General features: G+C 39.0%; 1 protein-coding gene across 4 annotated transcripts in view; it reads right to left on the reverse strand.

Annotated features, from left to right (window-relative positions):
* The window catches only part of AIMP1 (aminoacyl tRNA synthetase complex interacting multifunctional protein 1), a 34132-nt gene that overhangs the window by 12972 nt on the left and 4798 nt on the right, over window positions 1-16362 (reverse strand). For 2 of the 4 annotated variants that reach the window (XM_084286468.1, XM_084286467.1), the window contains exons 2-4: window positions 4192-4325; window positions 3306-3419; window positions 705-863 (exon numbers count right to left, since the gene is read on the reverse strand). In XM_084286468.1, coding sequence (XP_084142594.1) covers window positions 705-863; window positions 3306-3419; window positions 4192-4300 — 382 coding nt within the window. In that variant the 5' untranslated portion in view covers window positions 4301-4325. Of the gene's footprint in view, window positions 1-704; window positions 864-3305; window positions 3420-4191; window positions 4326-7854; window positions 7874-13778; window positions 13798-16362 lie in introns of those variants that run through there. The other 2 variants (XM_084286470.1, XM_084286469.1) reach the window with 2 other exon arrangements.

The following is a 16362-nucleotide window of genomic DNA, read 5'->3' on the forward strand; positions in this document are numbered from 1 at the left end:
ATGTGATTTCTGCTCTGCTTTCATTTTACAGCTACATAAAATATCGACATGTCATATGCTGAAGTACACCAAAAAAATATGGAGTAGTTTATAAGCCTGCTTACAACTCATCAGGAAAAATAGGTAAATAAACAGATACAGTGCCCTACAACCATAATATACAAGCACTGATAAGATATACAAATAAGTTCACAGCATATTAATAATAATTTGCATAAGATAATGACTCTGAGACATGATTAATAAGACACGCACCTACACTTTTGTGCAAATGTAACAGATTCTTATACCTTTTTCTCTCTTAGAGTTTGTTAAAGAGAAGTCAATACAGGCAGCTGAAAAAGTAAAAGCCTCGTATAAAGAAGCTATCCAGTCAGCCAAAAAGCTCTCTGAACTTTGTGTCCTTGTTCTCCCTTTGTTTTTTGGGATTGTTTTTTTTCTTGGTGGTAATAGTGGTATATGTTTGTAGTTGTTTTTCAGATAAGGGAGTTCAGTAATATTAAAAGAAGTTTGGCACATAACCCACCTAAGATTTTTCAGCTTGACAGCCTTAGATTCAGGTACTTGCAAGATTTTAAGAGCTAGCACATGACTCTTCCTACCATGGCTGTATGAACTGTTTTTTTCAGTCCCCAGAATGATTTAGAAGTACTTCCATAAATGAAATGGCTTGTGCCTATCACAGTTAAGAAAAATTAAAATACCTTTTTTTTCTACTTTTTCCTTCTTTTTCTTTTCTTCATCTTCACCTTTAATGTGATCTTTTGGGCCAGGAGATGATGTAACTGCTGTGGTTTGTGGATCACCATCTGCAAACGAAGCTGTAGAAACAGTTGTACCAGGAGGAACTGCGATCTGTTTTACTAAAAAACAAAAACACATACATTATAAAGGGTATTAAAGCTTGGAACAATGCAACATTTTAAGTTTTCAATGTAAATGAAAAAGTAGAGACTGAAAATTATGCTTATAATGCCTAAGCAACCACAACTGCTGAGTAGTGAAGCACAACGTTACAAAGTAGACATCACAACTCAATTTATATATGGCTATTCTGACCTCTTGCTATGATATTAAGAACAATGTCTTCAGCTACATATTTTTTAAATTGTGAAAAAATGCTAAATACAAGAAAAAATATTAACAAAGTCTTTTTGTTGCTTGCTTCAACATCTAGTTATCTTCACTCTAACTCCTTATTCTTCATTTGTGTTTCATAGAATCATAGCATATCCTGAGTTGGAAGGGGCCCATGAGGATCATCAAGTCCAACTCCTGGCTCCACACAGGACCACCCAAAAACCCAACCATGTGTCTGAGAGCATTGTCCAAAGACTTCCTGAACGTGGGCAGGCTCGGTGCCATGACCACGGCACCAGAGCCTGCCCCAGTGTCCAACTACCCTCTCAGTGAAGAACCTTTTCCTAACACCCAGCCTGACCCTCCTCCGTTGCAGCTTCATGCTGTTCCTTTGGGTCAATTTTGTTTTTGTGTTTGCCTCCTTTTAGCTATTAGCTCATTGTGTGTAATACTACCCAATAATTTTCTCCCAATAAAATTAAATTTAATAGGGTTGTCAGATCACTCCAACTCTTTCTTCTGATTTACTAAAGAAAATGAGTCTGAAAAAACTTATTCTAAGAAAGTATCTGAAGCCTCAAAATGAGAAAGTATCTGAAGCCTCTGTCAATAGCACACCTTCCTAAATTCTCCATGTTTCCACTGTATTTCTTTTTAAATTCCTGATAATAAGATGATTTCCAGAATTATATATCTCACCAGATGACAACTTAAGAATCACCTTCCTTCTACTTTCTACTTTTCAAAGGATCTCATTAACACCATTTAACATATTGTACTGAGTAACCATCATTAATGATGGATTGATTAATCTTTCTAGTATCACTATTATACTGGTCCACATTCTGCACACATGCTTCATTTTACACCTTAGACATCACGTTTTCTGAAGAACTGCACTGAGTTTTTTGATACTTGCTGTTGATACCAACACAAAAAAACTTGCGCAAGTTACTTTTTTCAATCACTTGTATCAAATTTATACAAAAAAACGCTTGCTGCTTACTACTTATGGGAAAACATTATTTTTTTAAAAAAAATAACTCTGAAAAGAATCACTTGACTATGTTCATCAGATTTCTGTGCTCAACTGCTTAATATTGTCACAGCTAAAACACATTAATTTACTGCAAAATAAAAGATCTGAATTTATTTCTACTGCCTTGTGGATAAAAAAAAAAGATAAAGAAGGCAAGATATGTATCAAGCAAAATATTAGTTTCTTTACTCTTTTTGTGTTGTATAATCCCATCTTGGAAAAATCTATGTACCTTAAGACTTCACTCTCAGACATAATAGAAATTATGCAAAATATATTGTCTCTGTCAAGAATTACTGTGGACTAACATATGATGGAGAAATATAAACTAATGGCTCGGTTTAGTACATGAAAGGTCTTTATTCATACCAAAAGGAGAAAAAAAAAATCTGTATTTATAAAATATTAGTCTTTTTGAAGACTGAATGCATTGTTTTACGAGCAAACAGTAAGTATGGTTGAATGCTAGCATCTAGATACACTGGGTACTACCTTACCACATTGACAGCTTGTGTAAACATAGTAGTAATTGTTGAAGGTAAAAGAGGTTTTCTTTGGAAATAATTTTAAAGAAAGCATGCCACATCTGAAACATTTCAGTTTCAATTTTCCTTCTTTCTTTATTTATTTTTTTAAGTATGGAATTATATAATGATGGTGTGAGCTGAGTAGAGCTACACAAAAGAGTGCAAAAAAGAAAAAATAATGCAACGAAAGGCTGGTCTTACCAAAGGATGAAATCAAAATTCAAGACATCATTTCTAGTTTTATACTGCCATAGATTTTTTAATAAATCACTATTTGTACATTGAACAATGGCTCAATTTTCCATAGGGATTTCAGTCAAACTAGATAAAATCACTCAACACTATCAAAAAGCGTCAGTTTCAGCCATTTTAAAGGTATTGTGAGTGCTCAGACATCATTCAAGTTTGGGACTCATTGTAAAAGACGCCGCTACAAAAACATACAAAGAACTAGTTCCATGTCTGATAAAGATTTGGCACATGTACCTGTTACACTTGCAGCTTACTAGAATGTTGGAAGTACGCAACTTCTCATAGGCATGGAATCCAGAGTTTATGAGAGATGCCACAGGGTCACAAAAAGATATAGTAGTAAGATAGCCCAAAACATGACCAAAAACTCAATCTAATTTGTGTCAAGACAGGACTTTTTTCCCCACCTCCATTTCGAATTTCTGCCTGAATCAGCTCTTGTTTCAGCCCTTCAATCTCTTTCTTCAGTTTAGCGTTTTCCACACGAAGCTTCTTCTCTTCTCGGAGCGATGCCTGCAAGACTAAATTTGACACTATATTAAAAACAATAGGCTTCGATAATTAGCATTCATTACTTGGCAAAAGGTTTTGTTTTTAAGAAGGAAGTGAAATGTAGTGAGCCAAATACCAAAAAGCTGGCAACTTTCAAGGAGTTTATTATTACAGATATTTTGGGAACTTTTGTTGCTGTTAAAATTGGCATTTCCCCCCCCCCTTTTTTTTTTTTGAACATAATATTTGTTTACTCAAGTTGCCTCTCAATATAGTAGTTTTCAGTCTCCTTAGTTGACTCACAAGAGGAAATTCCAAGAAACCTACTAAAAAAGCAGCTTAAACACATTTGGAATATGGAGCACCTTCATTCACTGATACTGACCTGTGTAAAATATCAAAGGTGAAGGTATGATATTCTTTAGAGAATCCCATAGTGGTAAAAAAGCAGTAACACATTCATGCAAAATCATAGTCTCATACCCTTCCCAAGTGCCTTTCTCCCCTACTAAAGGAGAAACATCATATATTGCATTTTCATGATCTCTTTGTGCCATTGGGTCTTCCCTTCACTCCCTTCATTCATGCTTTTTTTATTTCAGAATAAGCAGCTTCAAAATACCCACAAACCACGAGACAGTGAAAAGGTGCTACTTTTACAAGCTCAGTCTTTGAGAACCTGAAACACACTTGAAAGGCTGACAGCACCAATGAAGTTGTCCACGTTCTCATTTTTTCTGATGAGCATTTAATGTTAACCACCCGGCTAACAAGCTTATCATAAGACAGAGAATTCCTTACTAGCTTTCTCCTTCAGCAGAGCAACTTGCTGCTTGAGGTATTCAATAACTTGATCGGCCTCTGCACCCTTCTGCTCCAGTCTGTTCAGCACCGCATTGTTGGCTGCCATCTTTATCAAGAAACGGGATAAAAACCTAGACAAATAACAGATGGTCTAAAATTAATTACTTCTTGATGTAATTAACATTACCAGCCCTTACCACATGAAGCAGTTCTAAAATCAGTTGCTGAGTAAGAAAATTTGCTAAGCGAACAAGCTGGGCTCCCACCTCCTAATGCAAAGCCCAAACAAAAAGCTATGTTAAACAGAATCTGATGTTTGACAGCTGCTTTCAAGTATTTTGGAAGAAAAGCAACTCTCTTCCCAGCTGCAGAAAACATGTTCTTGCTTCACGAAACAGGAAAAATTCCACCTTCTGAAAAAGAAAGGTTTAGAGAATACCACGAATATGTGGAGGTGGGGGGGAAACGAAATAAAAGGGAAAAGGTTAGACTGAAGAACATCGTATCCTGGTTTTATCTGACAAAATTATGAAGTGTACCCAGAATTTTATTGAATGTAAGGAAATAGAAACATCCCACAAAAGTTTCTAAACTTCTAATGAATTGATTCAGAAGGTATGAATACCTTCCACAGTGTGGTTGTGCATACTTTCACCGTTATTTCACTTTTAAGCAGAATTCACCAGCATTTTTACTCCTCTCTGATTAATATGACTTTTCCTGCAGGTTTCTAGCTTCAGATTTATTTTAGCTTTGATTTTGATCATCTCATTTTGTTTCCACTGCAATGGAAGGTCAGTAACAAATTCAAGAAGCAGGAAATACAAAGAAAAATAAGTGTAAGAAAACAAATAAATGCTGTCTAGTTTTCTTCCAGGACGTTCAGTTTCTTTTACTGGGTTCTCTAATATTCCAGAAATGAGCTATGCCTTGTGAACAGCCCCTATTTGTTGAATCCTTCCGAACATGATCCACTTTCTTCCCTGCAACATTTGCATCTAACCCTAAAGACGCAAGTATTAGCAACAGAATGATGAAATACAGGCACTCATATCTGCAGCACGGTGCTTCTACCCTCTGCCCAGGACCTAAAAGATAAAAGAATCCGTGCTAACAGCTGCCTTATGTAAATCAACAAAGAAAACAGATTATAGGTGGCAAGAAAAGATGCCCTGCAGATCTTCAGAAGTAGCAGTGAGGTAATTCCTGCGAATTTGCCCATGAGCTACAACAAAGGGAAAAAAGAACTGGTAAGAAACTAGTGATGCAGATCCACGCATCGGCTCCCAAACCTTACCAGAGCCCCGAAATGCCTCTTCTCATACCAAATTGGCAAGAAAATTTTTCATTTTAGTGCAAGATTATTCTAACACTTTGACCTACATGTAAGTCTGCTTTAACATGTGAATGAATATTCTCTCTTGGGATTGGCAACAAAAGCCCCACTGATGACAAAACAGTTTAAAAAGAACTGAAAGGAGGTGAACAGACACCACGCTCATCCCAGTCACAACACAGCAGCTTTGCTCAGTAGCAACTTACATTTCACGACTGACCTTCTACTGCATAAGAAGTCAGTTCCTCAGAATCACTCCCCACCCCCTTTTTTTTTTTAAATAAAGGACCAGAGCTGACAACGAATTGGGTTTAGTGTAATTAAAAGTTCTCAAAGGAAAACTTGTAAAGCCAAAGAGATACAGTAGTCCAACAGATGATACATGGGCTATATTCTTCCTGCAAGCGATGAATGAACAACTCTTTTGCCTTCTTTGCAATCTAAGACAGTGGAAGCCTGTTCGACACACACCAGTTTCCTAAAAGATGAAGGAAGTGTTACTGTCATCACACCTTCCCCCCATCCACAACACATTTTTCTTTTTAAAAGCAAGAAAATCTCATGGATAGAAGAGCAGCAGGAATCACCTTCACGAGGCAACTGAAGTGATTTTAATACTCAAATTCATCTCTGCAATGAGATTTCTTTTTTTCCATGTGCAGCACGCAGGATCTATTATTTATGAAGTCTGAAAAATCCTGAGGGTTTTAGAAAGGAAAAAAGCGATTCCAATAAGTTACTGATTTAGATATCAAATGGAAATAAACATAAAAATATTATGGCACAACACAGCATAATACAAAGCCTGGGGTATTACTGTCTGCATACCAGTAAGATTTCTTGCAAGCTCGATAGTCTCTCAGGGGAGCGCAATACTAACAGGGGAAACTTTGCCAACAACAACAGAAAATGCTACTAAAACTTCAAAGCGAACAGAATTGGTACATTTGATAGGTTTTAGCCAAGTTGGCTAATGAACTGAAGATCTGGAAATAAAGTTACATGATTACAATGGGTAGACATTTTCCCACTTGTCAAATAAATTTCTGGAGCCCTAGCACTGTAACAATAACAGAGAGGAATAGGTATTTCCGAGGCTAACACAGAGAGCCAGCAGGCTGAAATCACTGCTGCACATGAACCCGTAAAGCAATGTGATAAAAATGCATCCAAAAAAGGCACAGTCCTTTTTGTTTGTTTGTTTTTAAGATCCATCCTTACTATAAAACACAAAACACATAACAACCCATCAGTATTGCAACAACCAAAGGTTAGTCAATTTTTGCTTTTCTCCTCTGTTATCCTGCCCATCCCGCAAGAAAAAACTAGTGGCGATACAAAAATTAAAAGAATTTTAAAATAGCAATAATATAGCACTATGATTTTTTATTTATTTGTTTTTAACCAAAACAACTAAAATCACTTCATACAGTTGTGTCCCTTCTTCGTATACAAAAGCCATGGAAAAAACAAGTAAGGAGCTGCTACAACAGTGGAGCAGACCTTCTGAAAAGGGTGACCAAGTGGTTTGCAGCCCCAAAATCTGCTTAACCCCAGACCTCCGATCCCTGCTTTGTTACCTGCACTGCCCCAGACCTACTGGGTAGCAGTAATGGAGCTCTATCTTCAAACATTTGTGAAGTTAGCTATCAGTATGTACAAGTGGTTTCATTTCTCATCAGTCTGCTGACTTCAATGAGCTGCCCACCTTTTTCCAACAGAAAGCACAGCTTGCTGGGATCTTCTAAGTAGCTACATTCCCCTAATGTAAGAAAACAGGCATTTTTCTATATCGTCTCCCAAGATCACCCAATGTAGAACGGTCCTAAAAGTGGCAAGCTTCAATACTAGCCATATAGTATAAACTATCCCAAAATGCCAATGTTTTACAAATAGTGGTTTAGTGAAACTGGCCCAGACATTAGACTTTGTCCAGATCAAAAAATGAACAGACCAAGACAGTGAAAACCTAAACCGTGGTGTATCTTACTCTTCAATATTAATATTATCTGCTTCTAAAAGCAACAAAAAGCCAAACCCACAATAAAACTAATGACAAGATTTAAAACTTAAACTCTAAAAATTGTTTTTGGAATCTATCCCTAGCCCGAAGATGGAACCAATTACTTTTCACTTATTGGAAAAGCAATCACTTCACCAAACCCCAGAAACTGGAAGCCAAGTGACCCCCCAAAACTAAAATAATTAGCTCCACGCATTCCATCTTCCAGCTGCAGGTTTAAAAACAAGTCAGCGCGTTCAAGTATTCAGCTTGTTCTTGCAATGCTTTGTTAATGCCAACACACGAAGTAAGATTACTTTACCTAAAAGTCAACAGGTTCCCTGGGTACGCTTTGAGTACATCTGGGGCAGTGTTGCAGATTTTGTTTTAGCATTTTGAAGTCAGTAAGGTTTTATGCTCTTTTCTTATAGCCGTCTCCTTTCTTGTTCTCATCCTTTCCTACAGGCCTTCGTGCAACACAACCAAACGCCGTGTGATCACCCTGGGCATGTGCTGAGACAAGGAATTCATCAACCAACATGCAATGAAATAAAATTACCACAACTGCCTGCATCTCCTCTATTCCTCTCCCATTCCTATTGGGAGAAATAGCCCATTAAATGAAAAGCCAAGCCGAGACCAGCGATGAGGCAAGGAATTACCAACGCCCCAAAGATTATTCAGCATTTGAGAAACGTTATGAAGTTCACCAACAAACTATACAAAACTACTCATGGCAACTTTTCTCCCTAAGCTTTTCATCTTAAGCCTGAAGTAGCTCTCAAATGAAACCCCTTTCTTTCTTTCATGAGATATCTCGAGACGCACCACAGTTTTCCACTTGCATAGCTGCATGCTCTACTTTCTGTAAAAGACAGAAAGCATCAACCACCACTTGGTTTCTGCAGAGACTGTGTTCAAAGACGTCTTTCTGAGCATCTTTTTCTGGGATGGTCATTTCTGGCACACAATCTTACAAAAACCCATAAATATAACAGAATGTGCCAGCTGTTTGCCAGATTCTGCTTCCCTGTGCTCTGCACTTCTATGAACTGTCAGGACACGAGGTGAAGCAGATTTAAAAATCTCACATCACACCTTTTTATTCCGTAGAGTAAGGAACAGTAGTGATCAGATCAAAACAGAAGAAAAATAGAGTGAAGATAACTCGAGAGATCGGTGCAATGAGGAGATTGTTTTACTTGCCCCATATTCTCCCATCTCCAGAGAGTCAAGATTCATGCTTGAAAATGAATTTTCAGAGACTAGACCCATTTTTAGCATTGCTTGCAACTCCTTCGTGATGATCAAAGCCCTAGTTTGCTAGTTCTAATACAGCAAGAAGACATATCCCACCCCATGACACCTGAAGATCATCTCACCACATTGAAAAGACAAACGTGTATTAAGACAACTCCCAGCTCATCTCTTTCAGAGCATACATAGCTAGCTCTGCAAGGAGAACACAGGTTTCCCGAGCCTCACACTGTCAAAGTTTGTATAATCAAAAATCTGCCTTGGAACCCTAAACATGGAAATGATGGAAAAAGTAGATGCTCACCTAGACTCTTCTCCACATACAGGAAAGGAGACGTGCAAATGGTATTTTTGGCACAATGGTAGCAAACACTGGAACGAGAGCAACCAGTGGAATAGCAGCAACTAGCAATGAGAGCAGATTTAAAATCAAGCTGAACTTTCTTATGATGCCAGAATTTTGAGCATTATTCATAATTTCAGTGTAAAAACTCCAAGTCTGTAAATGATTATTAAATCAATCATTACAGAATCATTTTTGACTCACTGTACCAGTTCAGCGATCACCTGCCAGGTACCAGAAGTGTGCCACCGTAAAACATGAAACGAAACTTGCACCATTATCTTGTATCTCTAAAAGAAAGAACACAGCTTTTGAGAAAGACAGAATTACAGCCTAAAACATAAGAGAATACTGTAAAGCAAAGAAATAGAGTTTTGTAAATTTATCAGTGCAATTTGCCTTGTTCTCCCCAGACAAGTGATTGTTTTGACTCGGTCTATAAACAGCCGAGCAGCCCAAGTACTGCTGTTGTTATTACTGTTATTTCTGGAGCACTTAACTACACTTTTTAAAGTATTCATAAACTATAAACTCCTGTGTAGTCAGTCTTGAAAGCAATTTGCCAAGCAGCAAATTATTAATCAAAGTTGTACATTCCTGCCATATGTTATTTCCACTCACATCTTCTGTACCGAGACTCCGAATAATTGCTCTGCAGATTTCCAAACAACTAACATGTCTAACACCGGCCATCCAAGAAGCAATGCCAGCCCTAGGAAATGATTTGCTGGCTCTGGAGACTACAGTTCAACCCTTCTGGCTGCCAGATAAATCAGGCTCAATCCCAGCTGCAGACAGGTCCTTTAGTAGCCCTAAGAGCCTACCCCTCCCTATTTTAAAGGGCTGTAAAGAGTAAAAACACACACAAGCAAACCTTTTCATATTGAAGAAACAGCACAGCATGAAAGAGTTTTTCTTCTTTTTTTTTTTCATGTGATGGAACATTGCACAAAAAGCCCATCCACTGGCAGCAATTTGGAGGCAAGAGAAGTTACTCAAGTAAAGACTATTTTTAAATATGAAGACAAGTCTTTCTTGAAAGGGAAGGATGTACCAAGGCCGTGGGCGAGTCACGCCAATAATGGGACAAGCAAAATCCGATCTATAACCAGGACTGCCTGAAGAAATGTGTCAGTTATTTATTATAACGAATGAAAGCAGAAGCACGAGATTCTTTAAGAGTATGACGGCAGCCTTCATTTGAATGCAAACACATCTTTTAGAACTGTATGGTAGAAATCATTAGAAACAGAAAAAAAATATTTTAGTATTTTGCTCAAGTTCGCATTTCAGGATTTAGTAGATGCTTCAACATTAATTAAGTGCATCACATCTAAATACAAAACAGCTACGGCATTCAAAGGCTTAAGGAAAGTGACGAGCACTTGCAACTTCATTTAGACTTGGTCTGTAAGCCTGTGCTAAATTTGTACTCGGGTTGGTGTTTCTATTACCACTACTTGTCTCAGCCCAACTCCAAATGAACTTTGTGCTCCTTCCAACCTCTGAGAGGACACCAAAGCACTAAAAGCAGAGACACGACTATTAGGAGTTCTGGCCAGGCTAAGGCAAAAGTCATGAGATTTGGATCAGGCTTGTGACAAAATTCTTTGTGGCTACCAAAAAATTGTCAGTAACAAAGGCAGGATACAAAGCTACATGAAGCTTAATTTACTAATGGGAGAGGAGTGCCCAGCAATGCTTGGGTGGCTCAGAGCACAGCTGAAGGAAAGCCACATCTTTGCACTGCTCAACTTCAGCCTCGACAAGCTGTGCGCCCACCACAGCTGCCAGGTCTGCTGGAAGTTCAGCGGGTTCATCTGGTTGTGCTTTACAGCGCACTCTGAAATTTAAGCAGCAGCTCCCATGCCAGAACAGTTGGCCAACCTCCTGTATTTTTTCAGCAGAGTATCTTTTGGCTCCCACTGCATTAATATTTTAATAGCACTGTAAGAATCGTACCGTAAACCATCACCACGTGCAGAAGGAATTCTTACATAACTCCTGCGATGGAAAAGATACACCACCTCCAGCACGGTGCCTTGTTTCCTTGACCTCAAGCAAAGATTTCCAAACCCCAAATGCATCCAGCTCTTTGGAACAAAAAGCTTACATCCAGTTCTTTTACAGTTTTTTCAATTATTTATAAAAGCTTAGCTTTCCGAAGAACGGTGGTGTATCCAGTGGATACCACTGAATTAAAAAAAAAGAGTAGCTGACACGTATGCCTCAAAGTATCCCTATAAAACTTCCTTGACAGGTGACAGACTTCACAATTACAGACACACACACGTGCTTCTAGGTTCAGAAACATAAGTGGACTCAGCTGCATCTGGACAAGCCTGCAGGGTCAGCATATGCCACAGAAGAACTCGAAGAATCTGTACTGCTCTTCATCCTCTGGGGCTTTTCCGCGGAGTGAAAGCTTTAGGTTACTGTCATAGCTACACCGTGAAGCACCCGTAAATCAGATGGATTTCACTGCAGTTCCGGTTCTTCTTCTGCCACCTGTTCATATCAAGTAGAACACCATTTCTTGGATATTTTTGTTGTTTTCTGTAACTTTATCCTAAAAAAGCAAGCGTTCACACTACCTGCTTAATTAAGAACATGAACAGCAGTCATAAAAAGAGAAAATGTTTATTTTTAAATTTACGTTTAATGTTTATTTAAAAATTCCCCATTAAAAGGGAATCTTGAAAATCTTGACTTTTAATTAGTGTCAGTTTTTCTACACGTAGAAGTAGTATCTTGGAGCAGTGCTAAGACAAAGCAGGATTTAACTGTTCAGCAAAGGCAAGCACAGAGGTTAAAAATAATCCTTATTCATTCACAAAAGCATCCAGCAGACATCATGCAGATGGTACAGCAGGAGGATCAGCGGTCTCAAACTACAACTGCACTAACAATTGCTAGTATTTACTGAGGCAGAAACTTTAGCTCTTCTTTATGGGAGCCAAATAAAGGCTGAAGAAAATTAAACTTGAAGATGTGCGTGCATGCGTGTGCACGTCTGTGTGTAATCAGCGCAGGGGCAATGGCAAACATCACTTAATGGGGAGCAAGAAAGCTGCCTTTAAAGAGAAAAGCAGTCCTTGCAGACCTTTGAACCTGCAGTCACACGATCGTAGTTCCCTAAGCTAAACCCTCCCACACACATTCAGCATCCCTGGTTCATTCATCATACAGACAACTGCACTTTCCAGAGCTGAATTTAATCACTCGATACAGCAGGACAGTATTTTAATGATGATCTTTCATAAAGATACTAACTGAGCCCATGCAGAGAAAATTAATTATTCAGCTGTAGAGTGAAAAGCCAGAATTAACTTTTAAATTTGAAGCAGGCTGACAGCAACTAATCCCAGCAGCAGTTACGTGTCTCTTGAAAAGTGTGTTCCCACAACACATAGCACTTCACATCCCGGGCATCAGGGCCAGAACACAGGTGTCTCCTTTAATCACATATACAGAGAAGAGACTTAAAATTCCTACCAAGTATCTAAGAAATCTCCAAAGATAGCTACTACATATTGTAGCTGACTAACTATTCTCCCTTTTGAATCAATGGTTTTAACTTGCATGCAGCTGAAACCTACAGAGCATTCTTCCCTGTAGCAATGAAAGAACTCTTCTTCAGAGTTTTCAGTAGCTTTCTATTTCTGCAGATGAAGACTTTGCTAGTTGGTGAAAGGCCTCAGTTATTTTTTGTATTCTGAACTGGAGGGGAACACCAAGAGTTTCTTGGAGTACCTTCTAGCTTCTCTTGTGTAACTCGGCTCTTACAGGACAGTGCCCCCATCTACTTTGCTCCGTCAATTGAATGTTGCGGGTATTCATGAGCTACTTTCTCACAAAAATGCTCATGTGCTGGTACCAAAAAGATCTAAAGTAGGAAGGTCAGAGTTACTAAAGATCTGGTTTTATGAGCACTCGATAATCCTTTTTCAAAGTAACTACACTCAGCAGTAACTAGACTTGTCCTGACACAGTTCAGACCGGCATGGTTTCTGAGTGAATAGTGTGTCAGTCTCAAGAAACTTCTGAACCCTATCACCTATAAATATTTGAGCACCCTTTACGATAAAACACAGCAATATTGTATCTTCTAATGGTGCCAAAAAAGTAAGCAGCCTTGTACCAAAACAGTAAGCAGTCTTGTAATTATTGCCTTTCGAGAGGATCAGAGTTTTTAAGACTTTTAGGATGTAAATGACTTCTCCCTCTTAAATCCTACATTTGCACAGAGCAAAACAAACAGAAAACCTTTTGTATTCATCATGGACGTGGAAGGCACTTACACCAGCCACTAGGTAAAATCCTCCAGACAGCTTTCAGGGAATAGCTGTATTTCACCTACGGGGTCAAAGCTGCTTTTGTTTCCAACATTTACAACACATTGAGCCAAATGATGCTTTCATTGTATTCCAAATTATTCTATTGAAAATACAGCAGCTTAAAAACAATTATTTTCAACTAGAGTAACTTGTTTTAACATTTTCAAAGATGCAAACCTGCAGGTAAGTTCTCGGTAAAATTTCATTATGGAGAAGGTAAAGGTTATATGAGCGAAGGCAGACACCACATCTGAGTTCTTATCGTTAGTGTTATTTTATAGATGGTCATATGGATGTGAAATCACTTACCCACTGCGATGGAGCAGGGTAATTCAACCCCTAAGACCAGATTAATTTCCCTGATGTACAATTCAGTGTCATATCCTAGCTGGCAATGGCGACTTCCTCAGGGTGCGACTGTTCCCAATTACCAGCCCGCTTCACACAGAAGGTTTCAGAGCTGCCAGGAGGACAAGCCAGTGCGTGAACTTAGGGCCTTTGCTCCAGAGCAGCTGCTGCTAAGCCCCGTGCAGAGCCTCCTCCATGCCATGAGCAAACACACACGCTCCTGCGGGACCTGCAGCCCCGAGCTGCCCCGGCCAACTGAGCTGCTGAAGCGATTTGCTCACTTATCTTCACTCTGAAATGAGATCCCACTACAAAGCTGTATATTAAACTGCAATCGAGAAACACTCCGGGATGGAAACTAGATCCAATAGCCATGGATCGTTTCCGAGAGGGTCCCGAAGTAAGAGGCTAATCTTTAAACTATCAATTCGGACACAGCGGAGGTTATGTTGGGAAAGCTCCTGATGAGAAGGAAATGGAAATAAAAAGTCTCCCGTAATGGGAAGTTTTATGCCAAAACATCGTACCAAATGATCTCAAGAAAAGATTTGCTAACTCAAGGCAGTTTTTAAAGATGTTTTATGCATTGCCAACTGCTTTCAAATGTAAAAAGCACCTCAGAATCTGTCTGCTTGCAGATAATTAGGATGTGAGACAACACACCAGGGAGGCAGTTATGAGAGGAATTCAATTTTCCTCTAATCCAGCACAGAATCTGTCAGGTTTTTGTCCCCAGCATTTCACGGAAAGAAGAATGGGTTTTTATACGTGAATTGGGTTTAACCAATGGTGATTAAATATGGTATATGTTGCTTTCCAGTATCAGTGCTAGTTTAAGCTTCTCCCTATAGTTTTTTTGGTTTTGGAGTGAAAGAACAGTTTCTAGGCTGTTAAGTTACATAAAGTTGGGATGAGAGCTTGTGAATTTTGTACAAAGCTGTGGAGTGTGACCTAAAATGTAAGAGCTAGGTTAGCAGAAGATGGCTTTTCTCCGGAATTTCTCTCTAAAAAGTGAAAGAGCATAGAGGGGTTCTATGAAATTTTCATTTCATTAAGGTATCTAAGCCATTTTCTTTAGAAATGGCAAACGTCAACAAGTGATTATAGCTGCTGTGAAGGATCTCCAGTGATGTGTTAATCATCAAAATAGAACAATTTCAAACTGTAACAACTCTCTAGGCTGTAAACATCACTGAAGAAAAACCTTATCCTTCATCTCCACAGGCAGAGACGACTGCCTCACCAATCCATTTACTCACACCTTTATTGAGAATGGCCACATTAAGAGTGGGCACCAAAGGCTTGCAGGATAAACACCCCCTGCTCAGTGTCTCGGAATGAAACAAGACAAACCGCAAGCACACAAGCAAAACACTGGGAGCGAAACACTTGCTTTGGCGCAAGACTTCAAAGGAAAGATGATTCACAAAGATGACCTCTTATATCCCGGCTGATTTTGATGACCTATTATCTCAGCTAATTTTATCTCCTTGCTCCTGCCCTGATCCCATGTTAGGAAGCAAGATTTGCTGAGTTACAGAGGAGGTCAGGAGCCAAGGACATTCAAAAAGAATACACACCGTGATGCAGAAACAAATCCCTTGGTGGTCACATGCTGCTGCTAATGCAGCTCAATATTAGCCTGTGAGCAGCAGCATTAGAATGGGTGGAGATTAATTGTCATAGCAAAACAAATAGTTCAGGAAGGAACAAACAAGTGATTGAATGGCTCTTCTTCAGTCCCCATCTGTATCACTTGAGCTGGCCAAGTAATTTAAAAGTGCTGAAAACTGAAATTGCAAACTAGTCCATGAACAAGTGATACAAAAGTAAGAGGACACTAAAATCTGAAACAGCCACCACCTGTCGGTCCTGATGGTTTCTCTAGAAAAGTATGGCAACAAAAGCATTTAGAAAAAAAAATGTAAATTAAACTTTTGGGTGTGTATGTCTGTGTTGTCCCATTACGTGATATTACAGAACATCATCCAGGAGAAGGTCATGACCGGCGTTATAAGCAGCTGTCCTCTTGAAAACTGAGCAGAAAATTCTGCATGCTGAATTCTCTCAGCAGGAGTGGCAGCAATGGCCATGCCTAAAACCACAGCGACAACCTGTCCCAAATACTGAGCCATGCTTTAGTTATAAGCATTTGGGAGAAGTACAGAGCATGCTGAGACAAGGTGCTCGGTCACTTTAGCAGTACTCAGAGCAACACGGTGACAATCTCAAAGTACTCAGAGCAGAGCCATGATATCCACGAAAACCAGCAGCACGTTTTCACTGTGTTGCAGAAGTGCTTTCTCCTGTTCTATTAGATGTATTTCACTGATTAGAACCACAGAGGTTACATTCTCAAGACGGAAACACCTGCTTGAAAAGCGTCCCATGCCTGTTAGTGAGTTCACCATTAAATGTATTTATGGCTTAAAACACAGAACGTCAACTAATGAGTACATTTACTTAAGACCACACCAGAAATACGCTAGGGAACGAGTTCTTATCTGGGAATCTGTTCTCCTGCTGTGTTCCTCAGCTGAAAAAC

Source organism: Netta rufina (assembly GCF_964035555.1).
Source record: "Netta rufina genome assembly, chromosome: 4".
In the NCBI taxonomy this organism is placed as follows: domain Eukaryota; kingdom Metazoa; phylum Chordata; class Aves; order Anseriformes; family Anatidae; genus Netta; species Netta rufina.